Source organism: Oncorhynchus keta, chromosome 34, assembly GCF_023373465.1.
Source record: "Oncorhynchus keta strain PuntledgeMale-10-30-2019 chromosome 34, Oket_V2, whole genome shotgun sequence".
NCBI classification, from domain to species: Eukaryota; Metazoa; Chordata; class Actinopteri; order Salmoniformes; family Salmonidae; genus Oncorhynchus; species Oncorhynchus keta.
In genome coordinates, this window is record NC_068454.1 from 4,870,018 (window position 1) to 4,895,017 (window position 25,000).

Below are 25,000 nucleotides of genomic sequence, written 5' to 3' on the forward strand. Positions count from 1 at the left end.
TGATTCCCTATACCTTCTCAGGCTTGTGTGTCTCCTTAATTAGCACATTATTTTCGAATGAGTTTATCAGTCTAATTTAATCTGGTTCAGGCCAGCAGCCTACTGTTTTATTGTCTGTTGATGACGGCATGCGGAGATAGACTTGTGTGTGTGTGTGTGTGGTGTGTGTGTGCGTGTGTGTGTGTGTGTGTGTGTGTGTGTGTCTGACTGTGTATGAGTGAGTGTGAATTACAGCCTTTCTGAATCAACAAGAGAAAGGGGAGTGCACTGCCACTGTGACTGGCATTACTGCAGACCCAGTATATATTGGCTGTCATTACTGCAGGCCCAGTATATATTGACTGTCATTACTGCAGGCCCAGTATATATTGACTGTATTTACTGCAGGCCCAGTATATATTGACTGTCATTACTGCAGACCCAGTATATATTGACTGTCATTACTGCAACCACAGTATATATTGACTGTTATTACTGCAGGCCCAGTATATATTGACTGTAACCATTACTGCAGGCCCAGTATATATTGACTGTCATTACTGCAGGCCCAGTATATATTGACTGTCATTACTGCAGGCCCAGTATATATTGACTGTCATTACTGCAGGCCCAGTATATATTGACTGTCATTACTGCAGGCCCAGTATATATTGACTGTCATTACTGCAGGCCCAGTATATATTGACTGTCATTACTGCAGGCCCAGTATATATTGACTGTCATTACTGCAGGCCCAGTATATATTGACTGTATTTACTGCAGGCCCAGTATATATTGACTGTCATTACTGCAGGCCCAGTATATATTGACTGTCATTACTGCAGGCCCAGTATATATTGACTGGCATTACTGCAGGACCAGTATATATTGACTGTCACTACTGCAGACCCATTATATATTGGCTGTGGAGTGCCTGGTACCAAAGCCCTGAGCCTTAGTCACTCTCCACTGTTTCCTTTAATTGTCATGTTGTTGTTTGGGCAACATACAGTTATCCTCATCAGCTGTAATGCTAGGGGTTGTGACAGTCAACCAGTGAAGTGACATCTTGTCGTGTTCGGTATGCCCTTCCCAAATGTCTCCACCAGTGCCGAGGCGGGATGCAGGTATGACTCACAGGAACACAGGAACTACTAGGCTACCCTGCCGCCTCTACACTCTAACCACTAGGCTACCCTGCCACCTCTACACTCTAACCACTAGGCTACCCTGCCACCTCTACACTCTAACCACTAGGCTACCCTGCCACCTCTACACTCTAACCACTAGGCTACCCTGCCGCCTCTACACTCTAACCACTAGGCTACCCTGCCACCTCTACACTCTAACCACTAGGCTACCCTGCCACCTCTACACTCTAACCACTAGGCTACCCTGCCACCTCTACACTCTAACCACTAGGCTACCCTGCCACCTCTACACTCTAACCACTAGGCTACCCTGCCACCTCTACACTCTAACCACTAGGCTACCCTGCCACCTCTACACTCTAACCACTAGGCTACCCTGCCTCCCCATTATGTGGATTATAATACATTTACATTTTTTTTAGGGGTTGATACATAACATGCCCAACCCCACTCACTCGCATACACAGACAATTACTATTGCAACCTATTTAATACAGGTAATTGTCCCTCTTTCATGTAGTATCTTTCAGAAACTATATATATATATATATATAAATACATGTTTTCCTCTCTCAGTAGGATGAAGAACAGAATCTATATGTAGTCGTTAATATGACATTACAGATATGTTCTGGAGAGAGATGAATAAAGAAAATGAAAACATCAAAGATCTGGTGTTTTTTTTCTGGTCTGTTAGGGGGATTACAAGAGAACATAGTGTAATTATTTCTGAGCAACCCTTTTCCCGTTCATTGCCAGACAAAGTGGGCCCAACTGGAGAAAAAAAAAAACATGAAACAAAAGAGAATTCAGGGTAGTGGCTGGGTGAGTAAGTCATGTGTCAGTGTAGACAGTCTGGTCCGTTTTTAATCTTCTTGATGTAGGACCCCCCCCCGCTCGCGTCTCCCCTCCTTTCCATCCCAGCGTTACCGTGTCGACCGAGTGGAGCCAACCAAAACTCGCCCCCTGCGGCTCCTACAGCTCTCTGTGTGTGTGTGTGTGTGTGTGTGTGTGTGTGTGTGTGTGTGTGTGTGTGTGTGTGTGTGTGTGTGTGTGTGTGTGTGTGTGTGTGTGTGTGTGTGTGTGTGTGTGTGTGTGTGTGTGTGTGTGTGTAGCCTGGCAGAGTGATGAGTCTGCGGGGAGGGCTCTCCGACAGACAGAATCAGCTGTGTGACGACCTCTCCCTCAGCGGAGACATACATGTGTGTGTACATACATGTTTTCACCATGACACACTGTCTCAGTGTGAGAGCTCAATACAGCCCAGACGGATCTGAAGGTGTGAACTGATCTCCAGAGAGGAGACATGGATATTACGTTTTAGAGTTTTAGACTTTAAGTGTTTTAGTGTTTTAGAGTTTTAGAGTTTTAGTGTTTTAGAGTTTTAGTTTGTGTTTTAGAGTTTTAGTGTTTTAGAGTTTTAGTTTGTGTTTTAGTGTTTTAGAGTTTTAGTTTGTGTTTTAGTGTTTTAGTGTTTTAGTGTTTTAAAGTTTTAGTGTTTTAGAGTTTTAGTTTGTGTTTTAGTGTTTTAGAGTTTTAGTTTGTGTTTTAGTGTTTTAGAGTTTTAGTTTGTGTTTTAGTGTTTTAGAGTTTTAGTGTTTTAGTGTTTTAGAGTTTTAGTGTTTTAGTGGTTTAGTGTTTTAAGTGTTGTCCCTCAGAAACTCTTTGAAAGACTGCCGTATAAAAGGTCACAGAGATGTGAAGGTTAAATTATTTTGCTTTTTTCTATGAATTGATAGCTTATAATAGATGAGCTCACAACGATGTAACATTTGGGTGGTGTCCTGACTCTCTGAGGTCATTAAATATCCCATGGCACTTATCGTAAGAGTAGGGGTGTTACCCCCAGTGTCCTGGCTAAATTCCCAATCTGGCCCTCAAACCATCATGGTCACCTAATAATCCCCAGTTTACAATTGGCTCATTAACCCCCCTCCTCTCCCCAGGTTGTTGCTGTAAATGAGAATGTGTTCTCAGTCAACTTACCTGGTAAAATAATGAATAAATAAAATAAATACATTTACACAGTTATTTTAAAGATACACTGCGCAAATCCGACCATCACCCCAGGTGAGACAAAACCACGACTCGTCAGTAAAGAGCACTGTGACCTTAATTGCCTACCGTCTGTATGCTGTTAGTGTCTTAGCGACCGTTCCACAGGTGCATGTTCATTAATTGTTTATGGTTCATTGATTGTTTCCTCCCATTTTCGGGAGGAATGGTGATATTACTATAGGATTACTATAATACTGTATGGTGATATTACTATAGTATTACTATACTACTGTATGGTGATATTGCTATAGTATTACTATACTACTGGATGGTGATATTACTATAATACTATAATACTGTATGGTGATATTACTATAGTATTACTATAATACTGTATGGTGATATTACTATAGTATTACTATAATACTGTATTGGGATGATATTACTACTGTAGTATTACTATAGTATTATATACTACTGTATGGTGATATTACTATAATACTATAATACTGTATGGTGATATTACTATAGTATTACTATAATACTGCATGGTGATGTTACTATAGTATTACTATAATACTGTATGGTGATATTACTATAGTATTACTATACTACTGTATGGTGATATTGCTATAGTATTACTATACTACTGGATGGTGATATTACTATAATACTATAATACTGTATGGTGATATTACTATAGTATTACTATAATACTGCATGGTGATGTTACTATAGTATTACTATAATACTGTATGGTGATATTACTATAGTATTACTATACTACTGTATTGGGATATTACTATACTACTGTATCGTGATATTGCTATAGTATTACTATACTACTGGATGGTGATATTACTATAATACTATAATACTGTATGGTGATATTACTATAGTATTACTATAATACTGCATGGTGATGTTACTATAGTATTACTATACTACTGTATGGTGATATTACTATAGTATTACTATAATACTGTATGGTGATGTTACTATAGTATTACTATACTACTGTATGGTGATATTACTATAGTATTACTATAATACTGTATGGTGATGTTACTATAGTATTACTATAATACTGTATGGTGATATTACTATAGTATTACTATAATACTGTATGGTGATGTTACTATAGCATTACTATAATACTGTGTGGTGATGTTACTATAATACTGTATGGTGATGTTACTATAGTATTACTATAATACTGTATGGTGATGTTACTATAGCAGTACTATAATACTGTATGGTGATATTACTATAGTATTACTATAATACTGTATGGTGATGTTACCATAGTTTTACTATAATACTGTGTGGTGATGTTACTATAATACTGTATGGTGATGTTACTATAGTATTACTATAATACTGTATGGTGATGTTACCATAGTATTACTATAATACTGTATGGTGATGTTACTATAGCAGTACTATAATACTGTATGGTGATGTTACTATAGTTTTACTATAATACTGTATGGTGATATTACTATAGTATTACTATAATACTGTATGGTGATATTACTATAGTATTACTATAATACTGTATGGTGATGTTACTATAATACTGTATGGTGATGTTACTATAATACTGTATGGTGATGTTACTATAGTTTTACTATAATACTGTATGGTGATGTTACTATATTATTACTATAATACTGTATGGTGATATTACTATAGTATTACTATAATACTGTATGGTGATGTTACTATAATACTGTATGGTGATGTTACTATAATACTGTATGGTGATGTTACTATAGTATTACTATAATACTGTATGGTGATATTACTATAGTATTACTATAATACTGTATGGTGATATTACTATAATATTACTATAATAATGTATGGTGATGTTACTATATTATTACTATAATACTGTATGGTGATGTTACTATAGTATTACTATAATACTGTATGGTGATATTACTATAGTATTACTATAATACTGTGTGGTGATGTTACTATAATACTGTATGGTGATGTTACTATAATACTGTATGGTGATGTTACTATAATACTGTATGGTGATGTTACTATAATACTGTATGGTGATGTTACTATAATACTGTATGGTGATATTACTATAGTATTACTATACTACTGTATGGTGATATTACTATAGTATTACTATAATACTGTATGGTGATATTACTATAGTATTACTATAATACTGTATGGTGATATTACTTTAGTATTACTATAATACTGTATGGTGATATTACTATAATATTACTATACTACTGTATGGTGATATTACTATAGTATTACTATAATACTGTATGGTGATATTACAGTAGTATTACTATAATACTGTATGGTGATATTACTATAGTATTACTATACTACTGTATGGTGATATTACTATAGTACCAGGTTATGTATTACTGTATGGTGATATTACTGTAGTATTACTATAATACTGTATGGTGATATTACTATAGTATTACTATAATACTGTATGGTGATATTACTATAGTACCAGGTTATGTATTACTGTATGGTGATATTACTGTAGTATTACTATAATACTGTATGGTAATATTACTATAGTATTACTATAATACTGTATGGTAATATTACTATAGTATTATATAATACTGTATGGTGATATTACTATAGTACCAGGTTATGTATTACTGTATGGTGATATTACTGTAGTATTACTATAATACTGTATGGTAATATTACTATTGTATTACTATAATACTGTATGGTAATATTACTATAGTATTACTATAATACTGTATGGTGATATTACTATAGTACCAGGTTATGTATTACTGTATGGTGATATTACTGTAGTATTACTATAATACTGTATGGTAATATTACTATTGTATTACTATAATACTGTATGGTAATATTACTATAGTATTACTATAATACTGTATGGTGATATTACTATAGTACCAGGTTATGTATTACTGTATGGTGATATTACTGTAGTATTACTATAATACTGTATGGTAATATTACTATAGTATTACTATAATACTGTATGGTAATATTACTATAGTATTACTATAATACTGTATGGTGATATTACTATAGTACCAGGTTATGTATTACTGTATGGTGATGTTACAGTGCCTTCCACCTGAACCAGGTTATGTATGACTGTATGGTGATATTACTATAGTACCAGGTTATGTATGACTGTATGGTGATATTACTATAGTACCTGGTTATGTATGACTGTATGGTGATATTACTATAGTACCAGGTTATGTATGACTGTATGGTGATATTACTATAGTACCAGGTTATGTGTGACTGTATGTACCAGGTTATGTATGACTGTATGGTGATATTACTATAGTACCAGGTTATGTATGACTGTATGGTGATATTACTATAGTACCAGGTTATGTATGACTGTATGGTGATATTACTATAGTACCAGGTTATGTATGACTGTATGGTGATATTACTATAGTACCAGGTTATGTATGACTCTGCTGTTGCCAAATAAAGCCTGGTTCCAGCTCTCTATTGGGTTCAGCATGGCGCGTTATTTGTGTAACTCCCTAGTGCAGTGAACGGATGCTTGATTCTTTGGCTTTGCCGGCTCTGAAGCTGAAGGTCGCTAGTCACTATGCAGTTGGTTTTGATACTCTGTAGTCTGAAACGTCTATCTATTTGTTTACAGCAGGTTAAAAAAAAATGAAATTAATTAAATGATTAATTTAAAGTAGATGGCAGCCTTTTGCACCGTCCCTTGGTTATCATTGTGAAAACATCTGCACTCATGTCCTTAACCTGATAGACCCTTTCCTTCTCCTTCTCTCATCGACAGAGCAACTAAAGCCCATCCAGGACCCGTAGTCCATCTGAGTGACAGCCCGAAGGATGAATGCAAGGTGAGTTGGAGGAAGAATAAAAACAACAAAACAAAACGACTCCTCTAGCAGAAACCCGGAGATTACCCCTTACTCTCTGTCACCTGTTACCATAGGAGGGTCTGCCTGGTGGATCAGAACTCCATACCTCCACCGTTCTCTCCTCTAGCAGAAACCCGGAGATTACCCCTTACTCTCTGTCACCTGTTACCATAGGAGGGTCTGCCTGGTGGATCAGAACTCCATACCTCCACCGTTCTCTCCTCTAGCAGAAACCCGGAGATTACCCCTTACTCTCTGTCACCTGTTACCATAGGAGGGTCTGCCTGGTGGATCAGAAGTCCATACCTCCACCGTTCTCTCCTCTAGCAGAAACCCGGAGATTACCCCTTACTCTCTGTCACCTGTTACCATAGGAGGGTCTGCCTGGTGGATCAGAACTCCATACCTCCTCCGTTCTCTCCTCTAGCAGAAACTCGGAGATTACCCCTTACTCTCTGTCACCTGTTACCATAGGAGGGTCTGCCTGGTGGATCAGTGTAGCCTGGAGCTAGCTGTCTCTCTGCTACACAGACTGCTTCCTGTTCTTAGACTTGCTATTTTCTATACAGGATCAATGACCCAACACGACACCAAAATGAGTCACTCCTGGCCTTCGGATTTACTGCGCGCCTTCTGCTATTGGCTGTCCTCATCATCATCTCCCAGTGGGGACAGACATGTGTCTCTGTCAGCACCGTGGGTCAGGCAGGGGTCAGGACTGTTATGAGGACGGCCGTGGTCAGTGTTGTCGGGGCGGTTTGCCGGGGGCACGGAGGCATTAGGGGGATTCGCCATGGCAGAACTGCTGGCGCTCTATGTGCGTGGGCTGTTCGTGTGACATAACATGTAAGATGTTGAGAGAGAGAGAGAGAGAGAGAGAGAGAGAGAGAGAGAGAGAGAGAGAGAGAGAGAGAGAGAGAGAGAGAGAGAGAGAGAGAGAGAGAGAGAGAGAGAGAGAGAGAGAGAGAGAGAGAGAGAGAGAGAGAGAGAGAGAGAGAGATCAGACTTTTTATTTAGGATTTATCAATATTTGCATTCTGCCTTAGAGAGGTTTGCCATTTCATGTTTTGTGTTTCTCTGAGTGTGTGGGCGTGTATGTCAGAGCCAATCAGTGTCAAGGAGACAGGTAAAGGGGAGCAAGATGAGTCAGAGGCAGTATGTGGAGGCAGTCTTTCTTAGATTTAGACTAGTCTTCGTCATTTTGACTAAAATATCATTAAGTCTTAGCCATATTTTTTGTCAAATGACAAAAACAGTGGTAGTAGTTAAGTAAATTCCTTTTAATTTTAGTAGACGTAAATCACGGACTTCCATGTGTAAACTATAGCCCTGTCCTACCAACAGATGCATCACATCCTGTCTTCCCAACAGCAGAGGTATAACAATATGTAAGAATAATTTGTATATGTAAATTCCTACACATTACATACATTTCTCTCTCTGTCTCTGTCTCTCTCTCTCTCTGCCTCTCTCTCTGTGTCTCTCTGTCTCTCTGCCTCCCTCTCTCTGTCTCTCTGCCTCCCTCTCTCTGTCTCTCTGCCCCCTCTCTCTCTCTCTGTCTCTCTCTCTCTTACAACCATCTTCTCTCTCTCTCTCTCTCTCTCTCTCTCTCTCTCTCTCTCTCTCTCTCCGTCTCTCTCTCTCTCTGCCTCTCTCTCTCTCTGTGTCTCTCTGCCTCCCTCTCTCTGTCTCTCTGCCTCCCTCTCTCTGTCTCTCTCTGTCTCCCTCTCTCTCTCTCTCTCATCTCTCTCTCTCCCTGTCTCTCTCTCTCTCCCTCTCTCTCTCTCTCTCTCTCTCTCTCTCTCTCTCTCTCTCTCTCTCTCTCTCTCTCTCTCTCTCTCCTCTCTCTCTCTCTCTCTCTCTCTCTCTCTCTCTCTCTCTCTCTCTCTCTCTCTCTCTTCCCCACCTGTCCTGGACCCTTTTTCAGTCTCCCAGTCCTCCTCCCCAAAGTCAATCCTCTGTAGATCACAAGAGGGACAAGAGCCAGCTGGAGAGAGAGAAACAGAGAGAGGGAGCAGATTGGTTGTGTGCTCAGTGGTACATTCATGGTGAAGATCATCCCTCCCAATCCCCTTAATCACATCTCACACAGAGAGAAAACCACGGCACCGACAGCTACCATCCTGGGACCACTGCGTTTGGAGAAGCAGAGAGATGGTGGGAGGGCGGGAGCGGGAGAGAGAGAGCGGGAAGGAGGCACGGAGAGAGAGTGTTATAGTTTCCTGAGAAAAGCTCAGGGCTATAGTCTACAAAAAATGTCTCATTTCAGTGTTTCAATGATTTCATCCTCTATTTCCTCTGCCCTTCTCTCACTCTACTCCCTAACCCTTTCTTCCTTCTCTTTACCCCCAACCCCCACATGTCTTTCTCTTCCTCTTCCTCTTTGACCTTCACAGTTGCTGATAGGGTTTGAAAGTGGAACAGTAGTACAGTGGGACCTCCGGGCCAAGAAGGTTGACTTCAGAATCTACTACGATGAAGTAAGATTCTCTGTCTGTCAGTCTCTTGCACCCCCACCACCTCCTCTCTCTCTCTCTCTCTCTCTCTCTCTCTCTCTCTCTCTCTCTCTCTCTCTCTCTCTCTCTCTCTCTCTCTCTCTCTCTCTCTCTCTCTCTCTCTCTCTCTCTCTATACGTCTTTCTCTCTCTCCCACTAACAGACAGTTGAACAGGTGATTTCACCCACCTGTCCTGTCTGATGTTTACAACGAGCCTCCTTTTAAATTAAGGGCCCTTCTGTAGTATGTTTCTGTTAGGTCAGGCAGTCAGGCACGGTGTAAAGGCCTTACCTGAATGCATCTTGACTTTAAACATGATGTTTGACCTACTGTATATGTTCCCTACCCTCATTATCAGTGATCATTAAATACCAGCACCCCTCTCTGGTGCCTCCGGGTCTCTAGACCTCTCTGGTGTCTCCAGGTCTCTAGACCTCTCTGGTGTCTCCAGCTCTCTATGACTCTCTGGGGTCCAGGTCTCTTGACCTCTCTGGGGTCCAGGTCTCTAGACATCTCTGGTGCCTCCAGGTCTCTAGACCTCTCTGGTGCCTCCAGGTCTCTAGACCTCTCTGGTGCCTCCAGGTCTCTAGACCTCTCTGGTGCCTCCAGGTCTCTAGACCTCTCTGGTGCCTCCAGGTCTCTAGACCTCTCTGGTCCCTCCAGGTCTCTAGACCTCTCTGGTGCCTCCAGGTCTCTAGACCTCTCTGGTGCCTCCAGGTCTCTAGACCTCTCTGGTGCCTCCAGGTCTCTAGACCTCTCTGGTGCCTCCAGGTCTCTAGACCTCTCTGGTGCCTCCAGGTCTCTAGACCTCTCTGGTGCCTCCAGGTCCCTAGACCTCTCTGGTGCCTCCAGGTCCCTAGACCTCTCTGGTGCCTCCAGGTCCCTAGACCTCTCTGGTGCCTCCAGGTCTCTAGACCTCTCTGGTGCCTCCAGGTCTCTAGACCTCTCTGGTGCCTCCAGGTTCCTAGACCTCTCTGGTGCCTCCAGGTCTCTAGACCTCTCTGGTGCCTCCAGGTCCCTAGACCTCTCTGGTGCCTCCAGGTCCCTAGACCTCTCTGGTGCCTCCAGGTCCCTAGACCTCTCTGGTGCCTCCAGGTCCCTAGACCTCTCTGGTGCCTCCAGGTCCCTAGACCTCTCTGGTGCCTCCAGGTCCCTAGACCTCTCTGGTGCCTCCAGGTCCCTAGACCTCTCTGGTGCCTCCAGGTCTCTAGACATCTCTGGTGCCTCCAGGTCTCTAGACCTCTCTGGTGCCTCCAGGTCTCTAGACCTCTCTGGTGCCTCCAGGTCTCTAGACCTCTCTGGTGCCTCCAGGTCTCTAGACCTCTCTGGTGCCTCCAGGTCTCTAGACATCTCTGGGGTCCAGGTCTCTAGACCTCTCTGGTGTCTCCAGGTCTCTAGACCTCTCTGGTGCCTCCAGGTCTCTAGACCTCTCTGGTGCCTCCAGGTCTCTAGACCTCTCTGGGGTCCAGGTCTCTAGACATCTCTGGTGCCTCCAGGTCTCTAGACCTCTCTGGGGTCCAGGTCTCTAGACATCTCTGGTGCCTCCAGGTCCCTCCAGGTCTCTAGACCTCTCTCGTGCCTCCGGGTCTCTAGACCTCTCTGGTGCCTCCAGGTCCCTCCAGGTCTCTAGACCTCTCTGGTGCCTCCAGGTCTCTAGACCTCTCTGGTGCCTCCAGGTCCCTAGACCTCTCTGGTGCCTCCACGTCTCTAGACCTCTCTGGTGTCACCAGGTCTCTAGACCTCTCTGGTGCCTCCAGGTCTCTAGACCTCTCTGGTGTCTCCAGGTCTCTAGACCTCTCTGGTGTATCCAGGTCCCTCCAGGTCCCTAGACCTCTGTGGTGCCTCCAGGTCCCTAGACCTCTCTGCTGTCTCCAGGTACCTAGACCTCTGTGGTGCCTCCAGGTCCCTAGACCTCTCTGGTGTCTCCAGGTCCCTCCAGGTCTCTAGACCTCTCTGGTGCCTCCAGCTCTCTAGACCTCTCTGGTGCCTCCAGGTCTCTAGACCTCTCTGCTGTCTCCAGGTCCCTCCAGGTCTCTAGACCTCTCTGGTGTATCCAGGTCCCTCCAGGTCCCTAGACCTCTGTGGTGCCTCCAGGTCCCTCCAGGTCTCTAGACCTCTCTGGTGTATCCAGGTCCCTCCAGGTCCCTAGACCTCTGTGGTGCCTCCAGGTCTCTAGACCTCTCTGCTGTCTCCAGGTCTCTAGACCTATCTGGTGTCTCCAGGTCCCTCCAGGTCCCTAGACCTCTGTGGTGCCTCCAGGTCCCTAGACCTCTCTGGTGCCTCCAGGTCACTAGACCTCTCTGGTGCCTCCAGGTCTCTAGACCTCACTGGTGTCTCCAGGTCTCTAGACCTCTCTGGTGTCTCCAGGTCCCTCCAGGTCCCTAGACCTCTGTGGTGCCTCCAGGTCTCTAGACCTCTCTGGTGTCTCCAGGTCTCGAGACCTCTCTGCTGTCTCCAGGTCCCTCCAGGTCCCTAGACCTCTGTGGTGCCTCCACGTCTCTAGACCTCTCTGGTGCCTCCAGGTCACTAGACCTCTCTGGTGCCTCCAGGTCACTAGACCTCTCTGGTGCCTCCAGGTCTCTAGACCTCTCTGCTGTCTCCAGGTCTCTAGACCTCTGTGGTGCCTCCAGGTCACTAGACCTCTCTGGTGCCTCCAGGTCACTAGACATCTCTGGTGCCTCCAGGTCTCTGGTGCCTCCAGGTCTCTAAACCTCTCTGGTGCCTCCAGGTCACTAGACCTCTCTGGTGCCTAGGTCACTAGACTCTGGTGCCTCCAGGTCTCTAGACCTCTCTGCTGTCTCCAGGTCCCTCCAGGGCCCTAGACCTCTGGTGCCTCCTGGCCTCCAGGTCTCTCTAGACCTCTCTGGTCTCTAGACCTCTCTGGTGCCTCCAGGTCCCTCCAGGTCTCTAGACCTCTCTGGTGCCTCCAGGTCTCTAGACCTCTGTGGTGTTTCCAGGTCCCTCCAGGTCCCTAGACCTCTCTGCTGTCTCCAGGTCCCTAGACCTCTGTGGTGCCTCCAGGTCTCTAGACCTCTCTGGTGCCTCCACATCTCTAGACCTCTCTGGTGCCTCCAGGTCACTAGCCCTCTCTGGTGCCTCTAGGTCTCTAGACCTCTCTGGTGTCTCCAGGTCTCTAGACCTCTCTGGTGTCTCCAGGTCCCTCCAGGTCCCTAGACCTCTGTGGTGCCTCCAGGTCTCTAAACCTCTCTGGTGTCTCCAGGTCCCTAGACCTCTGTGGTGCCTCCAGGTCTCTAGACCACTCTGGTGTCTCCAGGTCCCTCCAGGTCCCTAGACCTCTGTGGTGCCTCCACGTCTCTAGACCTCTCTGGTGTCTCCAGGTCCCTAGACCTCTGTGGTGCCTCCAGGTCTCTAGACCTCTCTGGTGTCTCCAGGTCTCGAGACCTCTCTGGTGTCTCCAGGTCCCTCCAGGTCCCTAGACCTCTGTGGTGCCTCCACGTCTCTAGACCTCTCTGGTGTCTCCAGGTCCCTAGACCTCTGTGCTCCCTCTAGGTCTCTAGACCTCTCTGGTGTCTCCAGGTCCCTAGACCTCTCTGGTGTCTCCAGGTCACTAGACCTCTCTGGTGCCTCCAGGTCACTAGACCTCTCTGGTGCCTCCAGGTCTCTAGACCTCTCTGCTGTCTCCAGGTCTCTAGACCTCTGTGGTGCCTCCAGGTCACTAGACCTCTCTGGTGCCTCCAGGTCACTAGACATCTCTGGTGCCTCCAGGTCTCTAGACCTATCTGCTGTCTCCAGGGCCCTAGACCTCTGTGGTGCCTCCAGGTCTCTAAACCTCTCTGGTGCCTCCAGGTCACTAGACCTCTCTGGTGCCTCCAGGTCACTAGACCTCTCTGGTGCCTCCAGGTCTCTAGACCTCTCTGCTGTCTCCAGGTCCCTCCAGGGCCCTAGACCTCTGTGGTGCCTCCAGGTCTCTAGACCTCTCTGGTGCCTCCAGGTCTCTAGACCTCTCTGGTGTCTCCAGGTCTCTAGACCTCTCTGGTGCCTCCAGGTCCCTCCAGGTCTCTAGACCTCTCTGGTGCCTCCAGGTCTCTAGACCTCTGTGGTGTTTCCAGGTCCCTCCAGGTCCCTAGACCTCTCTGCTGTCTCCAGGTCCCTAGACCTCTGTGGTGCCTCCAGGTCTCTAGACCTCTCTGGTGCCTCCACATCTCTAGACCTCTCTGGTGCCTCCAGGTCACTAGCCCTCTCTGGTGCCTCTAGGTCTCTAGACCTCTCTGGTGTCTCCAGGTCTCTAGACCTCTCTGGTGTCTCCAGGTCCCTCCAGGTCCCTAGACCTCTGTGGTGCCTCCAGGTCTCTAGACCTCTCTGGTGTCTCCAGGTCTCGAGACCTCTCTGGTGTCTCCAGGTCCCTCCAGGTCCCTAGACCTCTGTGGTGCCTCCACGTCTCTAGACCTCTCTGGTGTCTCCAGGTCCCTAGACCTCTGTGGTCCCTCTAGGTCTCTAGACCTCTCTGGTGTCTCCAGGTCCCTAGACCTCTCTGGTGTCTCCAGGTCCCTAGACCTCTCTGGTGTCTCCAGGTACCTAGACCTCTGTGGTGCCTCCAGGTCTCTAGACCTCTCTGGTGTTTCTAGGTCCCTCCAGGTCCCTAGACCTCTGTGGATGTAGGTCTCTAGACGGGAATCCCAAAATTAAAAGAGCGCCCCCTATATCGAAGAAGTTAAGGTGTTTACATGGTGTTTACATGGTGTTTACATGGTGTTTACAAGGTGTTTACATGGTGTTTACATGGTGTTTACATGGTGTTTACAAGGTGTTTACAAGGTGTTTACATGGTGTTTACATGGTGTTTACATGGTGTTTACAAGGTGTTTACATGGTGTTTACAAGGTGTTTACATGGTGTTTACATTGTGTTTACATGGTGCTTACATGGTGTTTACATGGTGTTTACAAGGTGTTTACATGGTGTTTACATGGTGTTTACAACGTGTTTACATGGTATTTACAAGGTGTTTACAAGGTGTTTACATGGTGTTTACAAGGTGTTTACATGGTGTTTACATGGTGTTTACATGGTGTTTACATGTCCTATTAATTTCTCAGAAAACCAGGTGTTTTAATCAGCGTATGCTTTACTCTCCATTTTGACCCTAATTAATAAGCCAAATAAGATAAGCAGAGTAAGTTTGTTTACATTCCTACTGCCATAATCAGTTTAATATCAAATAGTTACTGTGCAGGTAAACATAATCTGTGTGTGTGTGTGTGTGTGTGTGTGTGTGTGTGTGTGTGTGTGTGTGTGTGTGTGTGTGTGTGTGTGTGTGTGTGTGTGTGTGTGTGTGTGTGTGTGTGTGTGTGTGTGTGTGTGTGTGTGTGTGTGTGTGTGTGTGTTGAGTCTAGGGAAGGAACATAAGCCTAATTGGATTGCATTATTGACTTTTACTGGTTAATTATTTGAATGTTACATGTTCGACTGTACGATTTCCTTAGTTTCCCCTCCATTTCTGTACTTCTCCGGTTCTATGTCTAGTTATCGGTTTGAGGTGGTATTGATCCTGTTTTAATCAGTCCGGCTCTAGCCGTTTCCACTCTCCTTTAGCTCCAAAGTAGTTTAGGGACAGCACTGATTTGATTTAGGTACTAGGTTAACCCTGGGTGAAGGGGTGCATTCTGTCCTCATTCTGTCCTCACATGGGGTACCAATGCAGGTAGGAGAGTTTCCACATTCCCTTCCCTTTCTCTATCTTCCCTTAATAACATTTCTTCCTCTCTCCCTTCTCACGTTGCCCTCCTCCCTCCCTCTATCTATCCTTTAATGCTCTCTCTCTCTCTCTCTCTGTCTCTCTCTGTCTCTCTCTCTCTCTCTCTCTCTCTCTCTCTCTCTCTCTCTCTCTCTCTCTCTCCCTCTCTCCCTCTCTCTCTCTCTACCCTCACAATCCCTTCCTCCCTCTCTCTAATCTTTAAATCTCTCTCTGTTTCTTTCCCTCTCGCACTCTCTCGCTCTCTCTCTCTCTACCCTCACAATCCCCTCCTCCCTCCCTCTCTCTAACCTTAATTATTTCTCCCTCCAGGCTATCCATTCTGTGAGCTGGCACCATGAAGGGAACCAGTTCATGTGTAGCCACTCAGATGGCAGCTTGACTATGTGGAACCTGAGGAACACAGCCAGACCTATTCAGATCACATATCCTCATGGTGAGACACACACACACACACACACACACGTACACACGTACACAAACACACACACACGTAAACAAACAAACACACATCTACAAACACATGTCAGATGTTTGCTGAATACTCTTTTAGCTCTGATTGTGATGAGAAACCTCTGCTTCTCTGCCACGGCCTTGGCTGTCTGTGGCTGTGATGGACTCGTCTGTGTGTAGGCGCCAATGTTTGACCCATTGAACTGTCTTATGGAAGACTCCCCCAGCACTGTCTGTCTGCTCAAAGCTCAATACCCACAGGAAGGACACACACACAGTCTGTCTGTATATCTGTCAGTGGGTTAATAGAACTGGAACAGTGGGCTAATAGAACTGGAACAGTGGGCTAATAGGAATGGAACAGTGGACTAATAGGACTGGAACAGTGGGCTAATAGGACTGGAACAGTGGGCTAATAGGACTGGAACAGTGGGCTAATAGGACTGGAACAGTGGGCTAATATGACTGGATCAGTGGGCTAATAGGACTGGAACAGTGGACAATTAGTTTTATTTTATTTATTTATTTTACTTTATTTGACCTCAGCAAGAGACATTCTACTTTGACTCTGTTCTGGTCTGTTCTGTTCTTCTCTGTTATGTTCTGTTCTGTTCTGTTCTGATCTGTTCTGCTCTGTTCTGTTCTGTTCTTCTCTGTCCTGTTCTTCTCTGTTCTGCTCTGTTCTGTTCTTCTCTGTTCTGTTCTGCTCTGTTCTGTTCTGCTCTGTTCTGCTCTGTTCTGGTCTGTTCTACTCTGTTCTGTTCTTCTCTGTTCTGTTCTTCTCTGTTCTGCTCTGTTCTGTTCTTCTCTGTTCTGTTCTGTTCTACTCTGTTCTGTTCTTCTCTGTTCTGTTCTTCTCTGTCCTGTTCTTCTCTGTTCTGCTCTGTTCTGTTCTTCTCTGTTCTGTTCTTCTCTGTTCTGTTCTGTTCTTCTCTGATCTGTTCTGTTCTGTTCTTCTCTGTTCTGTTCTGTTCTGTTCTTCTCTGTTCTGCTCTGTTCTGTTCTTCTCTGTTCTGTTCTGTTCTGATCTGTTCTGTTCTGTTCTTCTCTGTTCTGTTCTGATCTGTTCTGTTCTTCTCTGTTCTGCTCTGTTCTGTTCTGTTCTGTTCTTCTCTGTTCTGTTCTTCTCTGTTCTGTTCTTCTCTGTTCTGTTCTTCTCTGTTCTGCTCTGTTCTGTTCTTCTCTGTTCTGTTCTGATCTGTTCTGTTCTTCTCTGTTCTGTTCTGTTCTGTTCTGATCTAAATCAAATCAAATCAAATCAAATGTATTTATATAGCCCTTCGTACATCAGCTGATATCTCAAAGTGCTGTACAGAAACCCAGCCTAAAACCCCAAACAGCAAACAATGCAGGTGTAAAAGCACGGTGGCTAGGAAAACTCCCTAGAAAGGCCAAAACCTAGGAAGAAACCTAGAGAGGAACCGGGCTATGTGGGGTGGCCAGTCCTCTTCTGGCTGTGCCGGGTAGAGATTATAACAGAACATGACCAAGATGTTCAAATGTTCATAAATGACCAGCATGGTCGAATAATAATAAGGCAGAACAGTTGAAACTGGAGCAGCAGCACAGTCAGGTGGACTGGGGACAGCAAGGAGCCATCATGTCAGGTAGTCCTGGGGCATGGTCCTAGGGCTCAGGTCCTCCGAGAGAGAGAAAGAAAGAGAGAATTAGAGAGAGCATATGTGGGGTGGCCAGTCCTCTTCTGGCTGTGCCGGGTGGAGATTATAACAGAACGTGGCCAAGATGTCCAAATGTTCATAAATGACCAGCATGGTTGAATAATAGTAAGGCAGAACAGTTGAAACTGGAGCAGCAGCATGGCCAGGTGGACTGGGGACAGCAAGGAGTCATCATGTCAGGTAGTCCTGGGACATGGCCCTAGGGCCCAGGCCAGTTGAAACTGGAGCAGCAGCATGGCCAGGTGGACTGGGGACAGCAAGGAGTCATCATGTCAGGTAGTCCTGGGGCATGGTCCTAGGGCTCAGGTCCTCCGAGAGAGAGAAAGAAAGAGAGAAGGAGAGAATTAGAGAACGCACACTTAGATTCACACAGGACACCGAATAGGACAGGAGAAGTACTCCAGATATAACAAACTGACCCTAGCCCCCCGACACATAAACTACTGCAGCATAAATACTGGAGGCTGAGACAGGAGGGGTCAGGAGACACTGTGGCCCCATCCAAGGACACCCCCGGACAGGGCCAAACAGGAAGGATATAACCCCACCCACTTTGCCAAAGCACAGCCCCCACACCACTAGAGGGATATCTTCAACCACCAACTTACCATCCTAAGACAAGGCCGAGTATAGCCCACAAAGATCTCCGCCACGGTACAACCCTGTTCTGTTCTTCTCTGTTCTGCTCTGTTCTGTTCTTCTCTGATCTGATCTGTTCTGCTCTGTTCTGTTCTTCTCTGTTCTGTTCTTCTCTGTTCTGCCCTGTTCTGTTCTGCTCTGCTCTGTTCTGTTCTGTTCTTCTCTGTTCTGTTCTTCTCTGTTCTGCTCTGTTCTGTTCTTCTCTGTTCTGCTCTGTTCTGCTCTGTTCTGTTCTGTTCTGTTCTACTCTGCTCTAATCTGTTCTGTTCTTCTCTGTTCTGTTCTGTTCTACTCTGTTCTGCTCTGTTCTGTTCTTCTCTGCTCTGCTCTGTTCTGTTCTACTCTGTTCTGTTCTACTCTGTTCTGTTCTGCTTTGTTCTGTTCTTCTCTGTTCTGCCCTGTTCTGTTCTGCTCTGTTCTGTTCTTCTCTGTTCTGTTCTTCTCTGTTCTGCTCTGTTCTGTTCTGTTCTTCTCTGTTCTGTTCTTCTCTGTTCTGCCCTGTTCTGTTCTGCTCTGTTCTGTTCTTCTCTGTTCTGTTCTTCTCTGATCTGCTCTGTTCTGTTCTTCTCTGTTCTGCTCTGTTCTGTTCTTCTCTGTTCTGTTCTGTTCTACTCTGTTCTGCTCTGTTCTGTTCTTCTCTGTTCTGTTCTTCTCTGATCTGCTCTGTTCTGTTCTGCTCTGTTCTGTTCTTCTCTGTTCTGATCTACTCTGTTCTGCTCTGTTCTGCTCTGTTCTGTTCTACTCTGTTCTGCTCTGCTCTGCTCTGTTCTGTTCTGTTCTACTCTGTTCTGCTCTGTTCTGCTCTGTTCTGTTCTACTCTGTTCTGCTCTGCTCTGTTCTGTTCTGCTCTGTTCTGTTCTTCTCTGTTCTGTTCTTCTCTGTTCTGTTCTGCTCTGTTCTGTTCTACTCTGTTCTGTTCTTCTCTGTTCTGTTCTTCTCTTCTGTTCTCTTCTGTTCTGCTCTGTTCTGTTCTGCTCTGTTCTGTTCTGCTCTGTTCTGTTCTACTCTGTTCTGTTCTTCTCTGTTCTGTTCTTCTCTGTTCTGCTCTGTTCTGTTCTTCTCTGTTCTGTTCTGTTCTTCTCTGTTCTGTTCTGTTCTGTTCTGATCTGTTCTGTTCTTCTCTGTTCTGCTCTGTTCTGTTCTGCTCTGTTCTGTTCTACTCTGTTCTGTTCTTCTCTGTTCTGCTCTGTTCTGTTCTTCTCTTCTGTTCTGCTCTGTTCTGCTCTGCTCTGTTCTGCTCTGTTCTGTTCTGCTCTGTTCTGTTCTTCTCTGTTCTGTTCTTCTCTGTTCTGTTCTTCTCTGTTCTGCTCTGTTCTGTTCTTCTCTGTTCTGTTCTGTTCTGTTCTGATCTGTTCTGTTCTTCTCTGTTCTGTTCTGTTCTTCTCTGTTCTGCTCTGTTCTGTTCTTCTCTGATCTGATCTGATCTGTTCTGTTCTGTTCTTCTCTGTTCTGTTCTTCTCTGTTCTGCTCTGTTCTGTTCTTCTCTGTTCTGTTCTGTTCTGATCTGTTCTGTTCTTCTCTGTTCTGTTCTGATCTGTTCTGTTCTTCTCTGTTCTGCTCTGTTCTGTTCTGTTCTGCTCTGTTCTGTTCTGTTCTGTTCTGCTCTGTTCTGTTCTGTTCTGTTCTTCTCTGTTCTGATCTGATCTGTTCTGTTCTTCTCTGTTCTGCTCTGTTCTGTTCTTCTCTGATCTGATCTGTTTGCTCTGTTCTGTTCTTCTCTGTTCTGTTCTTCTCTGTTCTGTTCTGCTCTGCTCTGTTCTGTTCTGTTCTTCTCTGTTCTGTTCTTCTCTGTTCTGCTCTGTTTTTCTCTGTTCTGCTCTGTGCTGTTCTTCTCTGTTCTGCTCTGTTCTGCTCTGTTCTGTTCTGTTCTACTCTGCTCTGATCTGTTCTGTTCTTCTCTGTTCTGTTCTGTTCTGTTCTACTCTGTTCTGCTCTGTTCTGTTCTTCTCTGCTCTGCTCTGTTCTGTTCTACTCTGTTCTGCTCTGTTCTGTTCTTCTCTGTTCTGTTCTTCTCTGTTCTGTTCTGTTCTGCTCTGTTCTGTTCTTCTCTGTTCTGTTCTTCTCTGTTCTGCCCTGTTCTGTTCTGCTCTGTTCTTCTCTGTTCTGTTCTTCTCTGATCTGCTCTGTTCTGTTCTTCTCTGTTCTGCTCTGTTCTGTTCTTCTCTGTTCTGTTCTGTTCTACTCTGTTCTGCTCTGTTCTGTTCTTCTATGTTCTGTTCTTCTCTGATCTGCTCTGTTCTGTTCTTCTCTGTTCTGCTCTGTTCTGTTCTTCTCTGTTCTGTTCAACTCTGTTCTGCTCTGCTCTGTTCTGTTCTACTCTGTTCTGCTCTGTTCTGTTCTACTCTGTTCTGCTCTGCTCTGTTCTGTTCTGCTCTGTTCTGTTCTTCTCTGTTCTGTTCTGCTCTGTTCTGTTCTTCTCTGTTCTGCTCTGTTCTGTTCTACTCTGTTCTGCTCTGCTCTGCTCTGCTCTGCTCTGTTCTGTTCTGTTCTACTCTGTTCTGTTCTGCTTTGTTCTGTTCTTCTCTGTTCTGCTCTGTTCTGTTCTTCTCTGTTCTGTTCTTCTCTGTTCTGCTCTGTTCTGTTCTGTTCTTCTCTGTTCTGTTCTTCTCTGTTCTGCCCTGTTCTGTTCTGCTCTGTTCTGTTCTTCTATGTTCTGTTCTTCTCTGATCTGCTCTGTTCTGTTCTTCTCTGTTCTGCTCTGTTCTGTTCTTCTCTGTTCTGTTCTGTTCTACTCTGTTCTGCTCTGTTCTGTTCTTCTCTGTTCTGTTCTTCTCTGATCTGCTCTGTTCTGTTCTTCTCTGTTCTGCTCTGTTCTGTTCTTCTCTGTTCTGTTCTACTCTGTTCTGCTCTGTTCTGCTCTGTTCTGTTCTACTCTGTTCTGCTCTGCTCTGCTCTGTTCTGTTCTGTTCTGCTCTGTTCTGCTCTGTTCTGTTCTACTCTGTTCTGCTCTGCTCTGTTCTGTTCTGCTCTGTTCTGTTCTTCTCTGTTCTGTTCTTCTCTGTTCTGTTCTGCTCTGTTCTGCTCTTCTCTGTTCTGCTCTGTTCTGCTCTGTTCTGTTCTACTCTGTTCTGTTCTTCTCTGTTCTGTTCTTCTCTTCTGTTCTCTTCTGTTCTGCTCTGTTCTGTTCTGCTCTGTTCTGCTCTGTTCTGTTCTGCTCTGTTCTGTTCTACTCTGTTCTGTTCTTCTCTGTTCTGTTCTTCTCTGTTCTGTTCTTCTCTGTTCTGTTCTGCTCTGTTCTGTTCTTCTCTGTTCTGTTCTGATCTGTTCTGTTCTTCTCTGTTCTGTTCTGTTCTGTTCTGATCTTCTCTGTTCTGCTCTGTTCTGTTCTTCTCTGATCTGTTCTGTTCTGTTCTTCTCTGTTCTGTTCTTCTCTGTTCTGCTCTGTTCTGTTCTTCTCTGTTCTGTTCTGTTCTGATCTGTTCTGTTCTTCTCTGTTCTGATCTGTTCTGTTCTTCTCTGTTCTGTTCTGTTCTGTTCTTCTCTGTTCTGTTCTGCTCTGTTCTGTTCTTCTCTGTTCTGTTCTGTTCTGATCTGTTCTGTTCTTCTCTGTTCTGTTCTTCTCTGTTCTGTTCTTCTCTGTTCTGCTCTGTTCTGTTCTTCTCTGATCTGATCTGTTCTTCTCTGTTCTGTTCTTCTCTGTTCTGTTCTGCTCTGCTCTGTTCTGTTCTGTTCTTCTCTGTTCTGTTCTTCTCTGTTCTGCTCTGTTTTTCTCTGTTCTGCTCTGTTCTGTTCTTCTCTGTTCTGCTCTGTTCTGCTCTGTTCTGTTCTGTTCTACTCTGCTCTGATCTGTTCTGTTCTTCTCTGTTCTGTTCTGTTCTACTCTGTTCTGCTCTGTTCTGTTCTTCTCTGTTCTGCTCTGTTCTGCTCTTCTCTGTTCTGCTCTGTTCTGTTCTACTCTGTTCTGTTCTTCTCTGTTCTGCTCTGTTCTGTTCTTCTCTTCTGTTCTTCTCTGTTCTGTTCTTCTCTGTTCTGCTCTGTTCTGTTCTTCTCTGTTCTGTTCTGTTCTGTTCTGATCTGTTCTGTTCTTCTCTGTTCTGTTCTGTTCTTCTCTGTTCTGCTCTGTTCTGTTCTTCTCTGATCTGATCTGTTCTGTTCTGTTCTTCTCTGTTCTGTTCTTCTCTGTTCTGCTCTGTTCTGTTCTTCTCTGTTCTGTTCTGTTCTGATCTGTTCTGTTCTTCTCTGTTCTGTTCTGATCTGTTCTGTTCTTCTCTGTTCTGCTCTGTTCTGTTCTGTTCTGCTCTGTTCTGTTCTGCTCTGTTCTGTTCTGTTCTGATCTGTTCTGTTCTTCTCTGTTCTGTTCTGTTCTGATCTGATCTGTTCTGTTCTCTGTTCTGCTCTGTTCTGTTCTTCTCTGATCTGATCTGTTTGCTCTGTTCTGTTCTTCTCTGTTCTGTTCTTCTCTGTTCTGTTCTGCTCTGCTCTGTTCTGTTCTGTTCTTCTCTGTTCTGTTCTTCTCTGTTCTGCTCTGTTTTTCTCTGTTCTGCTCTGTTCTGTTCTTCTCTGTTCTGCTCTGTTCTGCTCTGTTCTGTTCTGTTCTACTCTGCTCTGATCTGTTCTGTTCTTCTCTGTTCTGTTCTGTTCTGTTCTACTCTGTTCTGCTCTGTTCTGTTCTTCTCTGCTCTGCTCTGTTCTGTTCTACTCTGTTCTGCTCTGTTCTGTTCTTCTCTGTTCTGCTCTGTTCTGTTCTTCTCTGTTCTGTTCTTCTCTGTTCTGCTCTGTTCTGTTCTGTTCTGCTCTGTTCTGTTCTTCTCTGTTCTGTTCTGTTCTACTCTGTTCTGCTCTGTTCTGTTCTTCTCTGTTCTGTTCTTCTCTGATCTGCTCTGTTCTGTTCTTCTCTGTTCTGCTCTGTTCTGTTCTTCTCTGTTCTGATCTACTCTGTTCTGCTCTGTTCTGCTCTGTTCTGTTCTACTCTGTTCTGCTCTGCTCTGCTCTGTTCTGTTCTACTCTGTTCTGTTCTGTTCTTCTCTGTTCTGTTCTGTTCTTCTCTGTTCTGCTCTGTTCTGTTCTTCTCTGATCTGATCTGATCTGTTCTGTTCTGTTCTTCTCTGTTCTGTTCTTCTCTGTTCTGTTCTGCTCTGCTCTGTTCTGTTCTGTTCTGATCTGTTCTGTTCTTCTCTGTTCTGTTCTGATCTGTTCTGTTCTTCTCTGTTCTGCTCTGTTCTGTTCTGTTCTGCTCTGTTCTGTTCTGTTCTGTTCTGCTCTGTTCTGTTCTGTTCTGTTCTTCTCTGTTCTGTTCTGTTCTGATCTGATCTGTTCTGTTCTTCTCTGTTCTGCTCTGTTCTGTTCTTCTCTGATCTGATCTGTTTGCTCTGTTCTGTTCTTCTCTGTTCTGTTCTTCTCTGTTCTGTTCTGCTCTGCTCTGTTCTGTTCTGTTCTGTTCTGTTCTTCTCTGTTCTGTTCTTCTCTGTTCTGCTCTGTTTTTCTCTGTTCTGCTCTGTGCTGTTCTTCTCTGTTCTGCTCTGTTCTGCTCTGTTCTGTTCTGTTCTACTCTGCTCTGATCTGTTCTGTTCTTCTCTGTTCTGTTCTGTTCTGTTCTACTCTGTTCTGCTCTGTTCTGTTCTTCTCTGCTCTGCTCTGTTCTGTTCTACTCTGTTCTGCTCTGTTCTGTTCTTCTCTGTTCTGCTCTGTTCTGTTCTTCTCTGTTCTGTTCTTCTCTGTTCTGTTCTGTTCTGCTCTGTTCTGTTCTTCTCTGTTCTGTTCTTCTCTGTTCTGCCCTGTTCTGTTCTGCTCTGTTCTTCTCTGTTCTGTTCTTCTCTGATCTGCTCTGTTCTGTTCTTCTCTGTTCTGCTCTGTTCTGTTCTTCTCTGTTCTGTTCTGTTCTACTCTGTTCTGCTCTGTTCTGTTCTTCTATGTTCTGTTCTTCTCTGATCTGCTCTGTTCTGTTCTTCTCTGTTCTGCTCTGTTCTGTTCTTCTCTGTTCTGTTCAACTCTGTTCTGCTCTGCTCTGTTCTGTTCTACTCTGTTCTGCTCTGTTCTGTTCTACTCTGTTCTGCTCTGCTCTGTTCTGTTCTGCTCTGTTCTGTTCTTCTCTGTTCTGTTCTGCTCTGTTCTGTTCTTCTCTGTTCTGCTCTGTTCTGTTCTACTCTGTTCTGCTCTGCTCTGCTCTGCTCTGTTCTGTTCTGTTCTACTCTGTTCTGTTCTGCTTTGTTCTGTTCTTCTCTGTTCTGCCCTGTTCTGTTCTGCTCTGTTCTGTTCTTCTCTGTTCTGTTCTTCTCTGTTCTGCTCTGTTCTGTTCTGTTCTTCTCTGTTCTGTTCTTCTCTGTTCTGCCCTGTTCTGTTCTGCTCTGTTCTGTTCTTCTATGTTCTGTTCTTCTCTGATCTGCTCTGTTCTGTTCTTCTCTGTTCTGCTCTGTTCTGTTCTTCTCTGTTCTGTTCTGTTCTACTCTGTTCTGCTCTGTTCTGTTCTTCTCTGTTCTGTTCTTCTCTGATCTGCTCTGTTCTGTTCTTCTCTGTTCTGCTCTGTTCTGTTCTTCTCTGTTCTGTTCTACTCTGTTCTGCTCTGTTCTGCTCTGTTCTGTTCTACTCTGTTCTGCTCTGCTCTGCTCTGTTCTGTTCTGTTCTGCTCTGTTCTGCTCTGTTCTGTTCTACTCTGTTCTGCTCTGCTCTGTTCTGTTCTGCTCTGTTCTGTTCTTCTCTGTTCTGTTCTTCTCTGTTCTGTTCTGCTCTGTTCTGCTCTTCTCTGTTCTGCTCTGTTCTGCTCTGTTCTGTTCTACTCTGTTCTGTTCTTCTCTGTTCTGTTCTTCTCTTCTGTTCTCTTCTGTTCTGCTCTGTTCTGTTCTGCTCTGTTCTGCTCTGTTCTGTTCTGCTCTGTTCTGTTCTACTCTGTTCTGTTCTTCTCTGTTCTGTTCTTCTCTGTTCTGTTCTGCTCTGTTCTGTTCTTCTCTGTTCTGTTCTGATCTGTTCTGTTCTTCTCTGTTCTGTTCTGTTCTGATCTTCTCTGTTCTGCTCTGTTCTGTTCTTCTCTGATCTGTTCTGTTCTGTTCTTCTCTG

At 44.7% G+C, this 25,000-nt stretch overlaps 1 protein-coding gene across 2 annotated transcripts in view; it reads left to right on the forward strand.

Annotated features, from left to right (window-relative positions):
• LOC118375798 (syntaxin-binding protein 5-like) overlaps positions 1 to 25,000 on the forward strand; it is a 253,656-nt gene that overhangs the window by 128,254 nt on the left and 100,402 nt on the right. For both annotated transcript variants that reach the window (XM_052492755.1, XM_052492757.1), the window contains exons 6-8: positions 6,946 to 7,009; positions 9,427 to 9,510; positions 15,552 to 15,675. In XM_052492755.1, the coding sequence (XP_052348715.1) occupies positions 6,946 to 7,009; positions 9,427 to 9,510; positions 15,552 to 15,675 (272 nt within the window). The remainder of the gene's footprint in view (positions 1 to 6,945; positions 7,010 to 9,426; positions 9,511 to 15,551; positions 15,676 to 25,000) is intronic.